Source organism: Episyrphus balteatus, chromosome 3, assembly GCF_945859705.1.
Source record: "Episyrphus balteatus chromosome 3, idEpiBalt1.1, whole genome shotgun sequence".
In the NCBI taxonomy this organism is placed as follows: domain Eukaryota; kingdom Metazoa; phylum Arthropoda; class Insecta; order Diptera; family Syrphidae; genus Episyrphus; species Episyrphus balteatus.
The window spans coordinates 8,620,752-8,641,120 of record NC_079136.1 but is presented as its reverse complement, the minus strand read 5'-3'; the positions used below and the strand labels follow the sequence as shown (position 1 = coordinate 8,641,120).

At 30.6% G+C, this 20,369-nt stretch overlaps 3 protein-coding genes across 3 annotated transcripts; 1 reads left to right on the top strand and 2 right to left on the bottom strand.

Annotated features, from left to right (window-relative positions):
* The first annotated feature begins 2,265 nt into the window (after window positions 1–2,265).
* LOC129914807 (uncharacterized) lies at window positions 2,266–10,165 on the top strand. Its single transcript, XM_055994211.1, has 6 exons — window positions 2,266–2,690; window positions 2,757–2,964; window positions 6,356–6,683; window positions 8,758–8,917; window positions 8,993–9,147; window positions 9,210–10,165. Exons 1-6 carry the CDS (start codon window positions 2,562–2,564, stop codon window positions 9,856–9,858), a joined length of 1,629 nt encoding a protein of 542 aa, XP_055850186.1. The 5' UTR covers window positions 2,266–2,561; the 3' UTR covers window positions 9,859–10,165.
* Window positions 10,166–11,681: 1,516 nt separating this feature from the next.
* On the bottom strand, window positions 11,682–15,690 carry LOC129916056 (serine--tRNA synthetase-like protein Slimp). Its single transcript, XM_055995818.1, has 2 exons — window positions 15,283–15,690; window positions 11,682–12,751 (listed from the first exon to the last, which is right to left on the bottom strand). The coding sequence occupies exons 1-2, from the start codon at window positions 15,592–15,594 to the stop codon at window positions 11,699–11,701; spliced, it is 1,365 nt and encodes a 454-aa protein (XP_055851793.1). The 5' UTR covers window positions 15,595–15,690; the 3' UTR covers window positions 11,682–11,698.
* Window positions 15,691–15,984: 294 nt separating this feature from the next.
* Window positions 15,985–20,365, bottom strand: LOC129913379 (pickpocket protein 19; the record flags this gene model as incomplete). Its single annotated transcript, XM_055992006.1, has 9 exons — window positions 20,355–20,365; window positions 19,859–19,972; window positions 18,616–18,832; window positions 18,363–18,493; window positions 18,037–18,302; window positions 17,393–17,506; window positions 17,185–17,323; window positions 16,503–16,609; window positions 15,985–16,091 (listed from the first exon to the last, which is right to left on the bottom strand). Coding segments are annotated over exons 1-9 (1,206 nt in total), but the record flags the coding sequence as incomplete, so codon positions are not given.
* Between the last annotated feature and the right edge of the window lie 4 nt (window positions 20,366–20,369).

Here is a 20,369-nt window from a genome sequence, read left to right as displayed (position 1 = left end):
CAACGTCAACCCGGCCTTTGCAAATGAAACGTTCATGCCGAATTTTATCCCTCCTTTGTGGGAAGTCTTTTTTTGAAAATAAAATTTAAAAAAATTACATTTAAAGGACTTTTATAGTCACTCCTGAAGTAGTCGTATAAATTGGGTTTTAATTTTGTTAGATTCACCATGCAAATAAGATTGTTTTGCCTGTTGAATGACCTCTCAAGAACAATTAGTTTAAAGGACATAGCTTAACCAAAAACTGCATGAGTAGATCTAGGACTACAATTAACACCACGATCTTCAAAAATAATACAAAGTTGTTTTAAATTTTTTGTTTCTTTATTTATTTTTTTCAATTGGTGTTGTTGTTTACATTTGTTGTTGTTAAAAAAAGCAGAAAATTTTGTCAAAAAGTGTTTGGTTACTTTTGCTCAATTTTTTTTTTTCTCTGAGAGGATTTCATCCCCACTCCTCAAAATTTGACAAGTTTCATATTTTTGTCCAAAAAGAACCCAAACAGACCTGTGGTCCGTTCTTTTATTGGATATAGTTAACTATTGTTGTTATGTCAAAAAAATCGTTGTATTTGTTTTTGTTAGATTTTGTTAGAAAATTTCAACTTTGATTTAGGAACGACTAATGTTACATTGTGTTGATCTGTCAAAAGAAAATTTTTTGAGAGTAATTTTATGAATGAATAAACAAGAAAGAATTAATTTGGTACTGAAATAATTCTTTTTAATTGAATTCTAAGCAAATTGAAACAAAAATATGCATTCAATAATTTCAAATATGGAAACAAACAAGAAATTCTCTTCTCACATCATTCCCTCTCTTCCTCTTTTAGTTGTGTTTGACAGATTAAGCCTGGTACGCAGCTAGCGCTAAATTTTAGCTCCCATGCAAATTATCGAAAAATTTTAGCCAAGCTAAAATGAGTCCCATACAAATTATCGATAACTTGTATGGGAATTTTATCTTGGCTAAAATTTAGCGCGAACAGCGTACCAGGCTTTAACATTGAAACTCAAGTCCAGGAGCTGAGTTGGAAAAAGTAACAAAATGTAACTATTTGACACTTCAACATTGGATTTAGGAACGATGTTGTGGCGTCACGATGTTACACTTTGTAACTTTTTTCTCATTTAAAGCCTGGTACGCTGCTCGCGCTAAATGCTGGTACGCTGCTCGCGCTAAATTTTAGCTGAGATAAAATTCCCATACAAGTTATCGATAATTTGTATGGCATCCATTTTAGCTCAGATAAAATTTTTCGATCATTTGTATGGGAGCTAAAATTTAGCGCTAGCTGCGTACCAGGCTTAAATTTTAGCTCCCATACAAATTATCGAAAAATTTTAGCTAGGCTAAAATGAGTCCCATACAAATTATCGATAACTTGTATGGAAATTTTATCTTGGCTAAAATTTAGCGTGAGCAGCGTACCAGGCTTAAGGCTGGTACGCTGCTCGCGCTAAATTTTAGCTGAGATAAAATTTCCATACAAATTATCGATAATTTGTATGGGATCCATTTTATCTCGGCTAAAAATTTTCGATAATTTGTATGGGAGCTAAAATTTAGCGCGAGCAGCGTACCAGGCTTTAGGAACGATGAAAGTTAACTATTGTTAACAATAGTTAACATCGTCGAATAAAAGAACGCACCACTGATGATGGCCAAATAATGATATTCTTTGGGACTTTGGGTATGTGCAATTTAAACATAATGCTGTGTTTAATTTTGTCCTGGCTCTTTTATGTCTGAATTACCTAGTCTAAAAAGCTTGTATATTTAAAGTGATATAAGGTTTCAATAAACTTCAGAAAACATATCAAATTATAATAAAATACACACTTTTAATAGGTCTATACAAAAGAAGACCGAACCCTGCCTACGCACTAGTACTATATTCTTACAGCAACCTACTATCTCTTTCTAACAACCATATGGTAGCGAAAAATTCAACCCACCGCCACCACCCACTCAGCGTCATTTTTTTTCCATAGCTAGCTAGCGCTGTCATCAGAAAAGTCAGACGATTTTTAGCAAGTTGTAAAAATCGTGCCGCTTGCTGCTGATAACACATCAAATCACTAACCCACACCTCTCCTAATCACAATATTTCACAACAACAATTTTTAAATAAAGGTATATTAACTTAAGAGATTTGTATTTATTTGATTGAATAAAATTATATACAACAACAACAAACATTATTTAAATTTGTTGTAACTCTTATTGAAACCGCTAAACAAACGTAGATAGGTTAGAAAATTGTATTTGTTATCAATAATCACTATTCACTTAGGTATTTTATTTTGTATGTTAAAGAGGCATTAAAACTCTATCTACGCTACAAAGTGCAAAGATAGCAAAAGCAAAACCACTTCGCTAGATACTATTTGTACAATTTAAAGCTTAATAATACTGAAATCTCGAGATTATTCAATCATATTCCATTACTAGATACTAACTAGAAAGAAGCTTAAACTGCATTCAAGTTTAGTTTGGGAGAAAAGTTAATTTTAACTTAATTTTGTTTTCCTGATTAAATTTCAAGTAGAAAATTAAAGATGAAAGCCTCTATTAATAACAACATCGTTTTTGGTGGCGAAATAACCTCGAGAATAACGAGCACCTACAGGTCATTGGGTCATTTTTTGTTGGAACAATTTAAAAAGAATGAAAATAGCGTGATGATGGTGAGTGAGCTTATACGCATTTTTATTACTTCTATCTATCTATTTTATTTGTTTTATTTTTATTAGATAGATGCCTCAACTGGCAATGAATACAAACGCAAAGATGTCTATGATAGAATTACTCGATTAGCTTATATTCTACAAAAGCTGGGAGTTAAGGATGGCGATGTGATTGGACTATCGGCTGAGAACTCTATAGAATATGCTGTGGCAATGTATGCAGCATTTGCCATTGGTGCTACAGTAGCTCCTTTCAATGTAACATACAGTGAACGTAAGTGGTTTAGTCTAAGAGCCCACAGTAAATTTTGGGAGTGGAGATATATCCAAAATGTAAGTATGCAATTTTATAGCCTTATGGATTTTAAAAACGAAATAAAAGGTCTGTCAGCTGAAAATTGCGGCTTTATATGGTTTTCAGGGGGTTAAAAAACGTTTGCCATTTAAAATAAGTAGGCTAATTTCACACTTTTTCATATCATTTATACAAAAGCTTTGTCATTTCCCCTAAGCCCGAAGACATTAAACTTTATTCGATCAACAGAAATAAAGATATAAGCTGTTTATGCGATTTTTGTTATGTAGACTTTTCTGTTTAAATGTTTGCTTGGTTTTTTGAACTAAAACCTCTCCAATAATAGAGTCAATATGGTTGGTTAAGAAAGCTTATATCTCTTTCAGAGATATTCAGGCTTAAGGGAAATGACAGAGCATCAGTCTTTATATTCAGAATTGTCTTAGTTTACTGAAAATCAATACACTTACACTAGGAAACATTCCTCCATGATTGCTACCAACTAATATCTTGAACACCAAACAGTCAACATTAAAAAAGGAGTCAACAAACAAAGAGATCTACACACAACTGTTTCATATAATCATTGAAAAATACCGAAGTGGTGCGTGGGATACACAGATGGTTCTAAATCTGAAAACGGTACAGGACTTGCCTTTGTTTCAGAACCAGGATAGATAGATAGATAAATATTTTATTAGCACATTATTTAGGCTTTAGTTACAATTAACAAGTTTTAAAATTTAAATATGTTTATAAATACTTAATTAATATTTCAGTCTTACAAATTCCACAATGCTTCTCTTAATTCTTTTAATATTTGTTTCACATTTGACATGACTCGGTAATTTATTAAAAATCTTAAAACCTTTGTATATAAAGGAATTTTGAGCTCTGGCAGTTATAAAATTAGGCAGTCTCATATCATTCATATTTCTAAGTGCATAAGGTTGAACTTCACGAACATACTGAACATATCTTGACAAATATACTGGCATTAAATTATTTTTAATTTTAAATACAAACATTAACATATTCATAACAATTCTTTGTTTAACGGTAAGCCATTTTAAAGATTCTAACATAAAATTAATTGACGTATATTTATTACATTTTGGAATGCTTCGCATTGCTTTATTTTGCAGTTTTTGGAGTCTGGCAATTGAACTTTCATTACATAAAAACAAAATAGTTGAACAATACTCGAAATGCGGTTTAACAATGACATTATAAATATTAATTGCTGTTAACATAGTTATATCTCTTCTAATTCTTTTTAAGAAACCTATCTTTTTTGAAATTTTTTTGCAAGTATATTCAATATGGCTTTCAAAAGTACGTTTGCTATCTATCATAATGCCAAGGTATTTTATTTTATCAACTTTTTCTATTATTTGATTTTCGATTATCAGATTGCCATTGAAATTAAAACATGTTTTATTTGATAATATCATACATTTATGTCGTTTTCGAATGGACGTCCAGAAGCGTCCGGAAGCGTTTGGAAGTCTTCTGAAACCGTTTTATTGAATTAAAAATGACAGCAAGAACGCTTCTCAGAAGAGAAATTCTCTTCTCGATTCAAAATCAGAATCAAATCCAGAAGCACTAATACATGAATATTTAAAAGTCAAAAATTTCACTCAATCACAAATTTTTTTGGTTTTTCATTCAAAATGTTATTTTTTTCTGCAATTAAACAAATAAACGCATTATATACTTACTTAAAATATTCTGCAAACCAACTGTCCCATTTATTAGCTGAATATTACCGTTTTTGAAAATTAATTTGTAATATTTCATTTGAAGGAAAAAAAAATTAATTTATATTTGACATTCAAAATTTCACAGACTAACACAAACACAAAAAACAGAATTGAGTGGAAGTGATTCAAACTGTTTTATTGGATTTCAGAATGAGTGAATCCTTGAGTGATTCCAATCGAAAACGACATTAGTTTTTTGAGCATTTAATTTAAGTTTATTTTGGCACAACCATTCATAAACACTATTAAGATCTTCTTGCACGTTCTTGTGACATTCTTCAATAGTTTCCCCAGCACAGTAAATCAAAGCATCATCAGCAAACAGGGCAATTTCACAATATTTTAAGACGCTAACAATGTCGTTAATGTAGATTATAAACATTAGAGTCCCCAATACAGATCCTTGAGGAACGCCCAGATCAACATAATTTGGTTTTGATAAATGTCCATTTACTTTAACTTTCTGAATTCTATTTTCGAGGTAAGTCTTAAACCAGTTAAGTTCAATGTTTTTAATTCCATATTTGTTCAATTTACTTAACAGAATTGATCGATCAATTGTATAAATATAATATAAACAAATTTTCGTTCAGAAACACTTTCTTTCCAGTTTGTGACAATAAAGTTACAGGCACTTTCACAAGAATGCGCTTTTCGAAAACCAGATTGGGAGTCAATTATTATTTTATTATTTTCAAAGAAGTTTTCAACTTTCAACAAGGAAATGTTCTCTATGATGCGAAACTACCAAATTGTTTCTCAATTTACTCAATAGAAGCATAATGCAATACTTAAAGCCACACAAATAGCTATCTCACTATCAAAAAATGTTGTCATCTACACTGATAGAGTCTTTCCACTCTTAAAGCCATCGGGAATCCCAACAACCACACACATTAAATTATTAAAATTCGAGACAAAATTTTGTTGTTGTTTTGGGTTCTCGGACACTCTAATATTAAAGGTAACGATCTAGCAGACAACGCTGCGAAAAACGCCTCTGAAATGGCAAATAAAAACCAGATTCCACCTTCAAAAAGAGATTTCCTCAAAACAATTAATACTTACTGGGAACATAAAAGAAAAGAAGAACGGGAAACATACACCCACCATTATTCGAACATAAGCCCAAAGGCCATATCAAATATGTACCACAAAAAAAAAAAAAATGTTTCCTACTCCTCCGACTTGGCCACACTCAGTTGACGCACGGTCATATTCTAAAGAAAGAAAGCGCTCCACTCTGCCATCTGTGGCAATCCAGTCCAATTTTAACCATTAAGCATCTTATCTTTGAAAGTACATATGTACTAAAATCAATGATCTATGTAAATCGCTTTTCGATAAAAATTTAATCGACCTCTTATCAAAAACTTCTATTGAGGTTCACAGACCTCTGACAGCCTCTGACCCCCCGAAAACCATATAAAGCCGCGATTTAAAGCTGCCACACTTTAGAATTCGTTATTAGAATGCTATAAAACAGCATGTACTTACATTTTGGTTATACATCTACTCGCAAAATTTGCTGTCTGCTCTCGGTCTAATTGTTTATTCATGAAAGAATGTCTTATATATTTTGTTGTTCTATTCCATTTCAACAGGTGAACTTGATCATGCAACAAATCTATCTAAACCCAAAGTATTTTTCTGCTCTAAAGGCTGTTTGAATAGAGTTCTTGCAGTTGCCAAGAAAAATAAATATATCAAACACGTAATTGTGTTTGGTGATGTTAGTTCAAGTTCAGATGCCACTTCATTGAATGAACTAGTTAATAGTAAGAAATTTGTGTCATATCCAGATTTTGAACCACCAAGTGTGAATAAGAATGAAAATGTAGCGTTGATTGTTTGTTCTTCTGGAACAACTGGCATGCCAAAGGGAGTTCAGCTAACTCAAATGAATATCTTAACTACATTGGATGCACAATTGTAAGTAGTTTTTTTTTTTTTAGTTAGGTAAGTGAGCAAAAAAGGTTGAACTAGTTCCCATAAAAAAATATTTATTTTTTAATAATTAACTATTTTAGTCTCGTGGTATAACTTTATCGAGGTGTTAAACGCTTAAACTCAAAATAATCGATATATTTTTTAAATATGGGTAATTAAACCATTAACTTTTTAAAATAATTAAGCAGCGTGAAGATGGGATTTTGTCAGATATAATGAAAAACATATAAACACGAACTTCCTAGTTCGTAAATGAATGAAAGAAAAAACAGTGCTGGTATCTCTCAGTTAGCTGGGCAGACTACACCAACTTTAAAGCAAATTAATATAATTTATTTTCAATTTATACGGAAAAACTCTGGCTTACTGTACTATGTCAAGCATATTAAAAAAAAAATAAAATTTTTTTACAGACTTTAACATAGACAAAGAAATTTTAAAGCGTCTATGACTCAAGTCTTATTACCATTTGAAAATTTAATCAATACATTTTCGAGGCACTACTTGAAATCGAAGAAAATTGCACATAATTTTGCATTAATATTATTAAGTCTTGTAATTAAATAAAATGCACGTACTTGCTCCTGCAGTTCAAAGCACTTTTATACTAGTTTACTTGTTGATTATAAGAACTGTCTGTATAAGAAATTTTAGGTCACGAGAAGAGTCGTCATGGATGACAAATTTTTGTTCAATTAAATATTTTGTTGTTTTTTTTTCACTTTTTTGAGAAAAACTAAAAAATACAATTTTGTTGCAATTGATTTGAATATAACGTGTGCAAATTTTAATCAAAAGTGAAAATTGTAATAGCTTAAAAAATTTGTATGGGAGATACAGTTTTTAAACGAGATGTAAAAAAAAAAAAATCAACTTTCAGAATTGCATAAAGATCATCTGTAACTACGTTTGAAGAAAATCAGTCCATCCATTTAGGAAATGTGTACAGATGAACGCATAGGCCGATGGACGGAATTACGACAACCGTTTTTTCGGACTTCTCCACCATTGTAATGTTCGTTTTGACTAAAATAAACCAAAACTAGCCCTATAGACCAAGTAAAATATATGAGATTTTGTGTTCAAAAATTATATACCTTCATGCACGAAATTAGTTTCTCTTCTCAAGACAAAGCGAAATATGTATTCTAAATACAACATATTCAATGATATGTTCTATAAAATTCAAACAGGTTGATAAGAAGATTAGGACCAAAGCCTTTTTGGAACAGTTTTTTTTCGTAATCGATTCATGACATATTATAAGAAGGTCAGTTTATAGTGATATCAAATACCTGCCGCTCTGCTCCTCAGCCAATCCTGATTAAAAGTGCTCGTAATAAAACGGTTGTTTGAAATAGCTAGGAACCGCTTTCAACTTACGTCTAGCATTTACTTAGTAAAGTACCAGTACCACGCTTCCACGAATTTATTTAAAACAGCGGACTTACACCACTTAAAAAAAAAACCAGCTCATATGTGTAATTTATTTTTAATGTTTAAATTTCTATTTCATCTTACTAAATAAATGGCGTTATACTATACATCATTTAGCAAACAATTTTGTATTTTAAATGTTTAAGAAAGATATTTTCCTTGACTTTGAAAATCGAAAATAATTCTCTTTTTTTCCGCAGTACAATAAACTTTTCAAACCATTTAAACTTTTCTTGCCCATTTAAAACATAAAAGTTTTTAAAATTAATGTTTAAACAAAGGTTACAATGATTTTCAACATATTTTTTTCTTAAAATTCATCTTTATTAATGAAATGGCAAATATCTTTTGCAGATCAAATTGTTTTATAAGATTCAAAGCTTACGCTTCCAATATTTTTGTTCTTTAATTTTAAATAAAACTTTACGTTAAAATTAAGAAATTTTATAAATTGTTAAAGAGTTTTAACTACAAATATAAATAATGTTAGAAAGGGACTAGTTCATCCATATTTGTTTTTTTTTTGTTCGTTTCTTATATCTGCTAAACTATTTAGCTTAATTATTAATAAAATTATTATTAAAATAAGACTCATATATTACATTGCACTTTTTTCTAGTGAGCCTGATGCAATTTCTTTATCTGATATTGCTGTTTTAAGTGTGATTCCATGGTTCCATGCCTTTGGATGCATTTCGCTAATATTGACATGTTGTATGGACACAACTATGGTTTTCCTGCCTAAATTTGAAGAAAAAGTTTTTCTAGGAGCTATACAGGTAAATACAGTTTTTTAATGTATAAGAAAAGATTGGACGTCTATTACAAATGTTCCAAAATAATTTAATTTTTAGAAATACAAAGTTGTTTTGGCATTTATGGTGCCACCACTTATGGTTTTCTTGGCAAAGCACCCAATCGTAGACCAATACGATCTGTCTTCTCTTCTAGTCTTGATAAGTGGTGCTGCTCCACTAAGCAAAGAAACTGAAGACACTATTAAGCAAAGGTATATTGTTTTATTATCTTCATTTAAATAACAAAATTAAATTGCAATTTTCTTTTACTTAGAATTGGAGTGCCTTTCATCAGGCAAGGATACGGCTTAAGTGAGAGTACACTAAGTTTGTTAGTGCAAAATGATACTCACTGTAAACCGGGCAGCGTTGGTGCTCTTAAACGTGGTATCTATGCCAAAGTTTTAGATACAGAAACTGGTGCTACCTTGGGACCCAACCAACGTGGTGAGCTGTGCTTCAAAGGTGAATGTATTATGAAAGGCTACGTTGGTGATAAAAAATCCACAGAGACCATTATCAAAGATGGCTGGCTCCACACTGGCGATATTGGTTATTTTGATGACGATTTTGAGTTCTTTATTGTTGATCGTATAAAGGAGCTCATTAAATACAAAGCATTCCAAGTGCCACCAGCTGAGATCGAAGCACTACTTTTAACGCACAAAAAGATAAAGGACGCAGCTGTAGTTGGCAAGCCAGATGAGGCATGCGGTGAGCTTCCATTTGCATTTGTAGTCAAACAAGCAAATGTTGAGCTTACTGAAGAAGAGGTATTAAAATATGTTGCTGATAATGCGTCACCGGCAAAAAGACTTCGTGGCGGTGTACGTTTTGTTGATGAAATTCCAAAGAATGCCAGTGGGAAAATATTGCGTCGTGTTTTACGTGATATGCTAAACAAACCAAAGTCTAAGTTGTAAGAAATTTTGAGTGTGGTTACTTTCTTTTTTTCTAATTCTTGTTCTAAGTTAACACAATTAAGTAAGTTCATATTCGGTGATTTTGTAACTGATTTTCTATTTATATAAATGAAGGCTTTTTTCGATGCAAAGACGGTCATACATGCACAAAACATGTATTGTTGGAAAGGTGTACCATTAGTTCATACATAACATATACTAAACTGATATATTTATTATAATCAAGACTATTCAATAATTTATAAATAAATAAAGAGGCAGAACAAATTATAAATAAAAAAGGATTTTTTTTTTAATTTTTAAATAAGGCAATTGTATAACTTGGTGGAATAAATCGTTTTTTTTTTCGCGTGAACGCGTTCGATGCCAATGCCAACTAAAAAAATGATAGGTTTTTATGCAATCAAATACTTATAAACTTGTACTCTCGGATTATCGGCCCTAGCGAGGTATCTGCCGGAGCGGAAATTTGTCCTATTTTGTACGAATCAAAGAGTTTTTACCTGGGGCCCTATTTGTAAAACGATTGTCTTTGAAACTACTTCGTTATCGTTCAAACGCAGTTACGTATTACGATAATCGTTTTAACGAAGAAAAAAAAAAAAAAAAAAACATCGACCAAAATAAGGCGTCTTAGTAAGGGTACGACAGATCTAACTGATGAGCCCACTGTCGTACCTGGGCGAAACGCTTTATAAATTTGGAGTTGAGGTCACTTGAACTTTAAAATTGGATAATCGTTTTATTTCAACGATACTCGTTAATCTTTATAACTGCCATTTGCCTATCCTTTAGAAGCAAGATCGGTATGAAATGGGATAATTTTCCGTTCCGAATGATACCACGATGTTTCTTAATTGGTGTAAAATAGATAACGTTATTATTTGGAAAAAACGCATTCTTGTAAGTTTAGTTTTTAATCGACCTATGACGCTTTACTTGTCGAACTTTCTTTTAATCCAGTCAAATAAGGGTTTAACCTCGGAATGAATTTTAATAGAAATTTTTTTTGCTCAATATCTTCCTTTTGCCATTCGTCAAATCGCGAAATGGAGATTTTCAAAATTAGCAAAAATAGGGTATGAAAAAATAGGTAAAAAATCTAAAATCAAGACAATCTGACGTCTCTGAAAAAAGTTATACCAGTTTTTCATCTGTCAACCCATATTATTATAACAGTTGCAAACTTACTACCGAAAAACCCTTAAAAGTTATGGTAGAGGAACCAAATTTTTTAACAATACACCAATTGCAATAATTTTTAACCCATAAATGTTAAAAGTATTTTTAATAACCGCAGTTTGGAAAAAAAGATCATCAAAATCGGAGTTGTTCGACTGGGTTCCAAATGTTTACCATTTGTTTGAGCTTTTGTTACTCCACTATATCACCATTATATGGGAGTATTGGTAGACAAAAGAAGAGCCAAAGGCTATGTTCGCTGTTTTTATCCATCTGGCACAGTTTAGAAAACAGTACCCATTTATTGCAAAAAGACTCAGTTGGCATATTCAAAAGGAAGATTGTACTTACGATTTCATATCCGGTTTTTTTTTAAATATGCAAACATTCTTTGGCGAAGAACAACTTGTACAGAATTCCATCGAAGTATTTGATAATCTGTTTATTATTGGAGCCTTGGAGAAAGCTTGTTTTGTTTTTAAATCCATTCTTGATTCGTAAGCTTACCACATTGACAATATTCCGGTTGAACTTGATTCTTCTTACATGCTTATTCTGAATCTTAAGGTTGATTAAATAAAAATTAACAATTTAAATCAAATTAAAATCTAATATCAATTAATTACCAAAAATTCATTACTTGAAAAAATTTATTGATTTAATCAAACAGACTTTTAAAAACTTCAACTTGTGTTTTTTGCTTGCAATTCTGTGGAACACTCAGTGGCACTTGGTTTTCAATCATTGCCGCAATCAGTATAGACGATTGTACAATTGGACCACCAACTAAATGCAAGAATTTTGTTTCTTTCTTGTCTTTTGTATTAAATAGAATTCTTTGTGAAACAAAATCCAAGTAATGACTTACACTTCCAACTTCCATATACTTGGAATAAGCTGGTGAATAAACTTGAATCGATGCTCTTAATGATTCACTCGGTGTGAGTGCTGATGGTTTGACAAAAACTATTTTAAAATGTAAACCAAGTCCTTTGTAAAAGTCCACAGCTAAATTAAGTATTTCATCCATTTGACGATCGGCTTCTTCAAGGGAACTACTTGCAACAAGAGTCTGGACCGAGTTCGATTGTATTGCCGAATAGAGACCCATTTCGGAAGGAATTCCTTCTTTGGAATTGTATTGTCTGCCGGAACTGACCATTCGCAGTGGGAGAACCGATGGATAGACGAAAAGTTTCGCCAAATGTCCAAGGAAGCTCTCAAAAGATCCTCCACCGGTGAGGAATGCAGAATTCAAATGATGCCTCTGGTCTTCTTCGTAGACTCCTTGATATCGATCTGAAGGTGTAAGATTGGCTTCCATTAGAACTTTTCTTGTAAAATCAGGATTTGTCATTGAAACAAAGTCATTCCTGACAAAAAGATCTCGACAAAGGTGAGTGCAATCGAGTTCAAATTGAGCGGCATCGTCGAGTAAGTAATAACTGTCTCTGTCTTGATAGTGAATTAAATCTGTTCGTTTTAGATGGGAGAGTTCTGGGGAACTGTCTTGCGGTGGAAGACTATTTCTATAAATGAGTGCTTCTTCATTACCTTGGGGACACTTTTTATGCAATTCGTTGGGAAGATGAAGAAATTGTTGAATAAAATCCTCTTCCACAGGATAAATACTTTCTTTGATGGTTTTAAGAGCATTTCGTAAAGCAATGCCATTTGTTTTGAGTTCATCGATTGCTTGGTTATCTGAATCCTTAATAGAAAAATAAAGACATTTTAAAGGTTAACCATAAACCATTTGGCACGAGTACCATAACTATGGCGCTCGGTTTTATAGAGGGATTCAATACAAGTACTTATATATAAAACAACCTAAAATCAAAAAATGGCAACACTTACAGTTATTATAATACCTTTTCCAAAAACTACAAATATAGATTTGGGCCCAAGAAACTCGAAAATCTTATCTAAAAAAATGTTTATGGATAAGTTTTCGAGATATGATTTTGCAAAGTTTGTTGTGGTTTTTTTTTCAGCATACTTAGTATTCGGGCTATATTATCTAGATCAACAAACACTGGAATAATTTTTTGGGGTCACTCCAGATGTTTAAGTGCAATGTATCAAAACATTTTTTAAAAAATCGATTTTTTAAAGGAAATTTTTGCCAAAAACAAATTTCTTACTGAAATAGTTTTATATTTTTATCTGTAGTAAACATTCTGGCAAAGATAACAAGATAATTTTCTTCAAAATCTATGGGTAAGTTGTAAAGATATGTATAATAATTTTTGTAACGATCAATATTTTCGACTCTTTTTGTTACCTTTTGTATTTTTGTCTATAACTTGAAAAGGAAGTAATTTTTTGTGGATAATAAAATTTCCTATCGATACATATCCTTTTAAAAATTTTTAAAATTAAAATATTGTAAAAGACTTAAGAAAAACTATTCAAAAATGAGAAAAAATGACATTTTTGATGTTTTTACTAAATAGTGTATTTTTATCCTTTGAGCATTTACCTATAGATATTGAACATGCAACTGAGAAAAGAAACTACTTTATCTTTCAACATAATGGTCACAAAAATTGAATTGAAAATAAATTTGGATAAAATATGGACATTTAAAATCTACTGTTTTTGAGCCATTTTTCTTGAAAACTTTGAAAAAATATATAGCGAAAACGTATCCATCGTAATTTTTTTTTAAGTGATTTCCGAGTTCCTGAGGTCAAAGTAGGGTAGAGTTGCCTAATTCCGGCCCTCTCCAGTACCCGGCCACCTTTCAGAAAAATCCTTATAACTAGTGATTTCGTAGGATATATTCCAAATTTTTGCTCTTATGTTGTTCTTTTAAATGTCTCTCCTAAAATTAAAATATTCTTATCATTCTTGTTATTTAGTTTTCTTACAAATTGTGGAAACAATTTCAGAGCTAATGCTTTGAAATGTTGTTTTTCTTATTAAATATACATTATTCTTCAAATAAAATAGGTTTTAAATAGGAAAAAGATGTGAATTTTGGTAATTTTAAGGGGGGCCGGAAATAGAACACAAAAAAAAGCTTTGAAATTCAAGAGTTTCCTGTATTCGGCCCCCTTTTATTGACAAAAGTTTAAAAATGGGGAAAAATAAATACATTTTTAAATCATTTGATGTTATAACTTATTAACAATCAAAATTGTTTCTAAATTCTTAAAACACAAAAATTTAAATAAAAAACATTCAATTTATTTAAGCTTGACCTAATAAAGCCAGTGGCCGGAAATGGGACACTAGATGGCCGAAAATAGGAAACAAAGGCCAGATTTAAGAGAATCGGACTTTTTTATACAAAAACATAAATAAAATATTTTTGGGAACTATTATTAACTTTTTTTTTAACCATATCGAAAAATTAATAAATAAAGTACATTTCAAGAATTATTCGAAAATGTTGATATTTGACGTTTCTGTGCTTTATTTTATGAGACAGAATCCTTAAGAGGCCGGCTACTAGCAACTCTACCCTACGTAAGAAAAAAATAATGGGATTGAGTGTCCATTTTGCCTGTAAACTGTAGTTGGCAGATTTGTGCTCTGCTTAGGGTATGTAAAGTCGCCAGGCTGGCGCCAATGTCAACATGTCAATTTACTCAAAAACTAGAAGACATAGAAACATATAATTTTCAGTGTTTGATAGGAAATCAATTGAGGCAGTTTTTTGTATCAGTAAATTTTGTTTTGAAATTAACGGGCATGCCAAAAATAGTATTCAATGTGTTTAAAAAAAAAATTTCCCTTATTTTAACTTTGAGATCGATTTTTCTAAAACTATTGATTTAAATAACTTGATTTAAAAATAACAATAAAGCGTATAATTGTGGCTTTTGAAAAAGGTATCATTTATAACTTTAAGTGTTGCTGTTGTTTTTGAATAATTTTCTTCTTATTTAAGGTTTTTTTTTAGAAAATTTTCCCCTCTCTCCTAACAGGCGGAAGATAGACGCCCCCTCCCATTGTAAAAAAATACTTGTATTGAACCCCTTTACAAAATAGCGTTATCATATCTCGGCGCCACAGTTCTCGTACTCTCCCCAATCAATAGCCCTGTTCCTTTGGGAGGTGGCAAAGTACTACTAGTAGTTTACTAGCGATTTTCAATGGAACGCACTTTCAAAGAATTCAATACAAATAGACTCTATTCGGGAAGAATAGCATGAGTAGATGATAATAGTAGATTAACCAAAACATCTACTATTAGTAGACTACCACCTCCAATGGAACGGGTCAACAACTTACCTTATCTATCTTTTTCATCTTTTTACTTATCTCTTCCCTAGCTTGTTCTAAATTGGCTTTTTCATTTTGTAAATGTAAATAATGTTCATATTTAGTTTTGAGAGATTCCAAGTCAACATTCAAGCCACGTCTTTTAGTGTTTTCTTTTAATAAAGACAAATCATCAAGTCGTTTTTGGAAGTCCATGTATGGAACAAGTGGGACATAATTTTCTTTGGCTTTGTCACCAGTTAGATAGAGTACTGAGATGTATCGACGTAGGTTTAGGGCTTTAGATTTATTTCGCAGAGCAAAGTTGTGCAAGCAAAACATTTTTTATTTTTTTATAATACAAATTTATAAGAATTTTATTGGACTTTCTTTTTTTAATGCCGGTATTAAAACAAAATACAAAACAAGCAACAGCTGATAGGGATAGCCTGACAGAAAAATGTACTAGAATTGATTTAGATTTGACTTTTGAAATGAATGCATTCAGTGAAAATATAAATAAACCAAAATTAATTAGGGTATTGCCAACATAAAAATTTCTAATAATTCTCATTTTCACTTCGCCAAATGAAGATTTTCATTTAAATTGAAGATCTTGTATTTCAACAAAGAGATGTTTTTCTCCCTATATGAAATATTAAAAAGAAAACAAGAGAATTATTTTAAATTTATTTTTATTTATCTAAACTTTTTTCTTTTTATTTTATGCTTTATAATTAAAAAAAATTTAATTTTATACTGTAAGAGATAATAAATCACTTCGAAAACTTTAATCAGAGACGCTCCAAAAAATAATCCAGCGATGCCACCGACTGAAACTATAAAAACACAAATATTATTATAGTTTTAGTTCTAAATAAGTATTTTTAAATTAAAATTAAAATCATACAATAAAAATTTCAAATTACAACTGACGAAAAATCGGTTAAAAGGAAGAGATCGGGTGATAGGTACTATAAAATCACTTTTTTTTTCGAAATGTATTTGTATTATAGTTTTAGTTCTAAATAAGTATTTTTAAATTAAAATTAAAATCATACAATACAAATTTCAAATTACAACAGACGAAAAATCGGTTAAAAGGAAGAGATCGGGTGATAGGTACTATAAAATCACTTTTTTTTTCTAAATGTATTTGGATATGAATATGAGTTACTTTTTTATATCAAGACATTCTTCGTTAGTTGCTGTTAAAACAAGAACTTCACTTATACTTTTTCCACACATACTTATTAAATCCAGATTATTTTTAGAAACAATCCGCACATAACGTTGAGTCGGAATGTCCATCATTTTGATATGAATTTTACTCATTACAAGATCATCGTCAATAGCCCTTCAAAAAAATTGATAACATTAAGTTAATAGGGGTATTCACGATCCGATGCAACTGGTCTAGTATCATTGCAAAAGTGCAAAAGTGTAAAATCTTACAACACTACAACAACAAAATATATGGATTGAAATTTTACAATGGTCTTGCACTTTTGCTATACCCTAACCCTATTGCAAAATAAAAATACAATGGTGTAAAATTTTTTTGACAGATGGCAGCTCGCCGTCGCGTGTCGCCCATGATGAACAGTTTATCTTTTTTATTCTTATTCTTTTTTATTTTGTTTCTTTTGATGCAATTTGTGAAAATAAATTAACCCGAACACAACAAAGAATGAAATTATAAAAAAAAGAAGAAGCATCGGTGGAAAGACAACTCCGTAAAAAAAAGAGTGAAGCTGATATAAATCATATCATGGATTCCATTCAATATTTACTATAGATAAGAAGAGGTGCGTTCACGATTTATTGTAAAAAAATAAAATTTTACACTTTTACTAGGCCTGTTGCACCAGATCGTGAATACCCCTAATATATTTTAACATTTACGCATAATTTAAAGTTTAAGCCACTTACCCATCTCCAGCATTATAAACGATATCATACTCAGGTTCCTCGCAAGAACTATGGCATTTACACTCTTTCCTTTGTTCTAGCATCATATTATAACTTTCCGTAAGACAAACAAGACCAAAATCATTGCAAACTGGACCGTCTATAATATAATTGTGAATTAATTCATGTACCTATTTAATTTTGATTTGGAATGTTTTATTTTACAAACCATTTTCGTCGGCAACTAAAAAGTGATTTGTACAATTGCAAACGTAAATGCTTAGTTCTCGCATACACTCAACAACGCATGTTGAATAGCTGTAAAATCGATATAGCTTAAAATCTGAAAGTGTGTTTAAAAAAATTGATATGAGAATATTTATAAGAATAAAGGAATCTCTAATAGTAAAATTTTGGAGACAAGTAGGTACTCATAAGTACCGTACTAAACTTTTCCAGTAGGGTATGTTTAAGTTGTTGTACTAAATTTTGGATTTCATCTGTTAATGAGTACCAACTTTCCTGCACTCAATGGAACACTACTTTTAAAGAAAACAAAAAGTTCATCTTTTTCTCGCGTAGATGAGGTTGATAAGATGGTTATTTTATATCTGACTATAGTTTTCATCTGCTAGTGAGTACTTTGATTTAAAAAAACTTTGCTCGTTTAGAGTTGGCAAAGTACTCTTCAATAGATGAACATGAGTAAAAGAACTATCTACCATTTATTACCTTTTAGTTGTGGTATGACGTATGACTGATAAAGTACTAATGAGTACATAATACTCGTGAAAACTTCAATTATTCAAATAATCACGATCATTGGTAATAATAGTACCTACAGTACTTGTTAATCTTAAAATTAATGCTTACCACTTTGAATATCAGTACTAAAATGACAATGTCTTTTTTCTGGACTCAAAGTCAGCACACTGGCATCATTGTAAATCTCCATAACGTTAAAAATTATCTCCTGTGATGTTCCCCATAATATTGTTTCTCTAAATACTCCATCAGAAAAGAAATATGGAATTTCCATTGGTGGATGAATGTGTACTTGAACATCTCTTGATACAAAAAATTGCAAATTACCAGGACCAGTTATTCTACTAGCATAGAATTTGGGTTTTCTTTCTTCTCTGAAAAGAAAGAAATAGTTAGATTCTATATTGAATAAAAGTCTTGACAAATATACATACCTTGCATGATTTGAATTAAATGAATAACACAATCCATATTCAGTGTTAATAGGGAGAAATTCCGAGCAGCAATCAAAATCATTACTATGCCATGAACATTCATCAAATAGATCTGAACAATTTGTACGGAACTAAAAGGTTTTTTATAATATTTTATTATATTGTAAACATTATGTTGATGTAAGACTCAAATTATCATTAGTATTCATTAGTAAAAGATTTATTTGTGCAGTTTTTCTCGTCCTTTACTTACAATTTCTAATAGCTTATGAAAATCTGTTGGACAGTCTATATTTTCGCATTCACTGCAGGATGCACAAGTTCCACGGAAAAATAATACCTCAGCTAAGTAGTCATCGATTTGTGAACTTCTATTAGTCCCAAAATATCTTTCGCTAATATCCCAAACTCTTTCTCCATTATATAATTCACATACTGTTATCGCTGGAAATGATGTATTCCAATCTAAACTGGAATTTAAAGATATTTTTTAATAGTTATAAAATTATTTATTTATGATTATAAATTTGTGTTAATTTTCATTTAAAATTTGTTTTACTAATATTAAGTTTGCTTACTTTGTACCCATACTGTCTTATACCTACTCATATCACCCTGTCGTATTACCACATCAACTATTTTCAAACAGAATATCGGACTCTTTTAAACCTTTTCTGTTAGTTATTTTTTCGGACAAAATATGCCAACAAAGTTTCCTTAAAACTACGAAAAAAATCGAGTGCATCTTGCCAAAACAATTTGGGTTATTTTTTCTTATCTCTTGTTTTCTATCCAAGAAAACCAGTCATTGAGTCTTTTTCGGATATCTTCGAACGAATGGAAGTACTCCCGTGACCCAATCGACAAAAATAGGTGATATTTGCTCTCTTACTTAAAAATAAGCCTACATAAGTTTTCGTATTTAAATAGGATTAAAAATATAGAATTTAAATAAAAATATAAAAAAGTACGTATACGCCATAGTGACTACTTTTTTTAAAGTGTATTTTTTTTTCAAGTTGAAAAAATGTTAGATGTATTAAAAAAATATATATTTTTTGAACGGTTAGATAAAAGAAAAAAGTTTATGAGGCCTTTTTTGTAGAGCGTTAAAAAATCGATTGATAAAAAAATGTTTTTTTTTTCAAAATGAGTTTGACGTTAAAATGGAAAACTGCAAAGCAAAGGATATTCCCATTTTTATTAAGAGCTCATATTTGGTGAGTATGTTCTATAGGTGTCTAGCAATCGATTTTTCGAAGTATAAAATCAAAACAAAAAAATTGGATTTTTTCGACCCACTTTTAAGTGCAATGTTTTACTAGCTCAACACTTGCTAATGAATAAGACTGATATTTTCGACTTTCATACATACAAATCGTCTATTATCTTTTAACCAAAAAATTGTATTCTTCTAAGAGTCCACAGCAAATTTTGGAGTTTGACATATAATATATCCAAAATACAAATATTTGTACCTTTTATTGTTTACTTACTACAATGTATCCATATTAAATGTCACTGAAGATGTAAGAAAACTCTTGTACAATCCGTATGAAATGTTTATAAAGTAAGGAATTCCATAAAGTCCAGAAATTCCAAAAAGCACTCTAAAATTTGATTACAAAGTAAAAATTAATTTTAAAATCTTAATTTAATTTTAACATCTTAATTTAACTTACACAGTTAATACATTTTTAAAATTTATCATATTTTATTATTTCCTCCATAAAATTTTGTTTTATAATAAATTATTCCAACTTAAACGCAACATATTCAGTCCACTAACTTTATTTCTGTCTAACGTCCACCTAGTTTAATTCAACGCCAGTATCTAAAATCTTTCATGTTTTCGTAGATATAATTGAATAATTGAACTATAATTTAGGGTTGATTTGGATTCCTTTGTTATAAATCTGATATATCAATTGATATCCATTAAGATACCTATGAAAATCGTTTTAGGGTTAAAGTGAAATACAAATGATTGACATTAAGGACATTATC

Coding starts and splice junctions, on each gene's coding strand:
- LOC129914807 (XM_055994211.1), top strand. CDS start 2,562: ATGAAAGCCTCTATTAATAACAACATCGTTTTTGGTGGCGAAATAACC. Junction 2,691..2,756: donor ATGAAAATAGCGTGATGATG/GTGAGTGAGCTT, acceptor TATTTTTATTAG/ATAGATGCCTCAACTGGCAA. Junction 6,684..8,757: donor ACTACATTGGATGCACAATT/GTAAGTAGTTTT, acceptor ACTTTTTTCTAG/TGAGCCTGATGCAATTTCTT.
- LOC129916056 (XM_055995818.1), bottom strand. CDS start 15,594: ATGTTTTGCTTGCACAACTTTGCTCTGCGAAATAAATCTAAAGCCCTA. Junction 12,752..15,282: donor AGATGAAAAAGATAGATAAG/GTAAGTTGTTGA, acceptor TTTTCTATTAAG/GATTCAGATAACCAAGCAAT.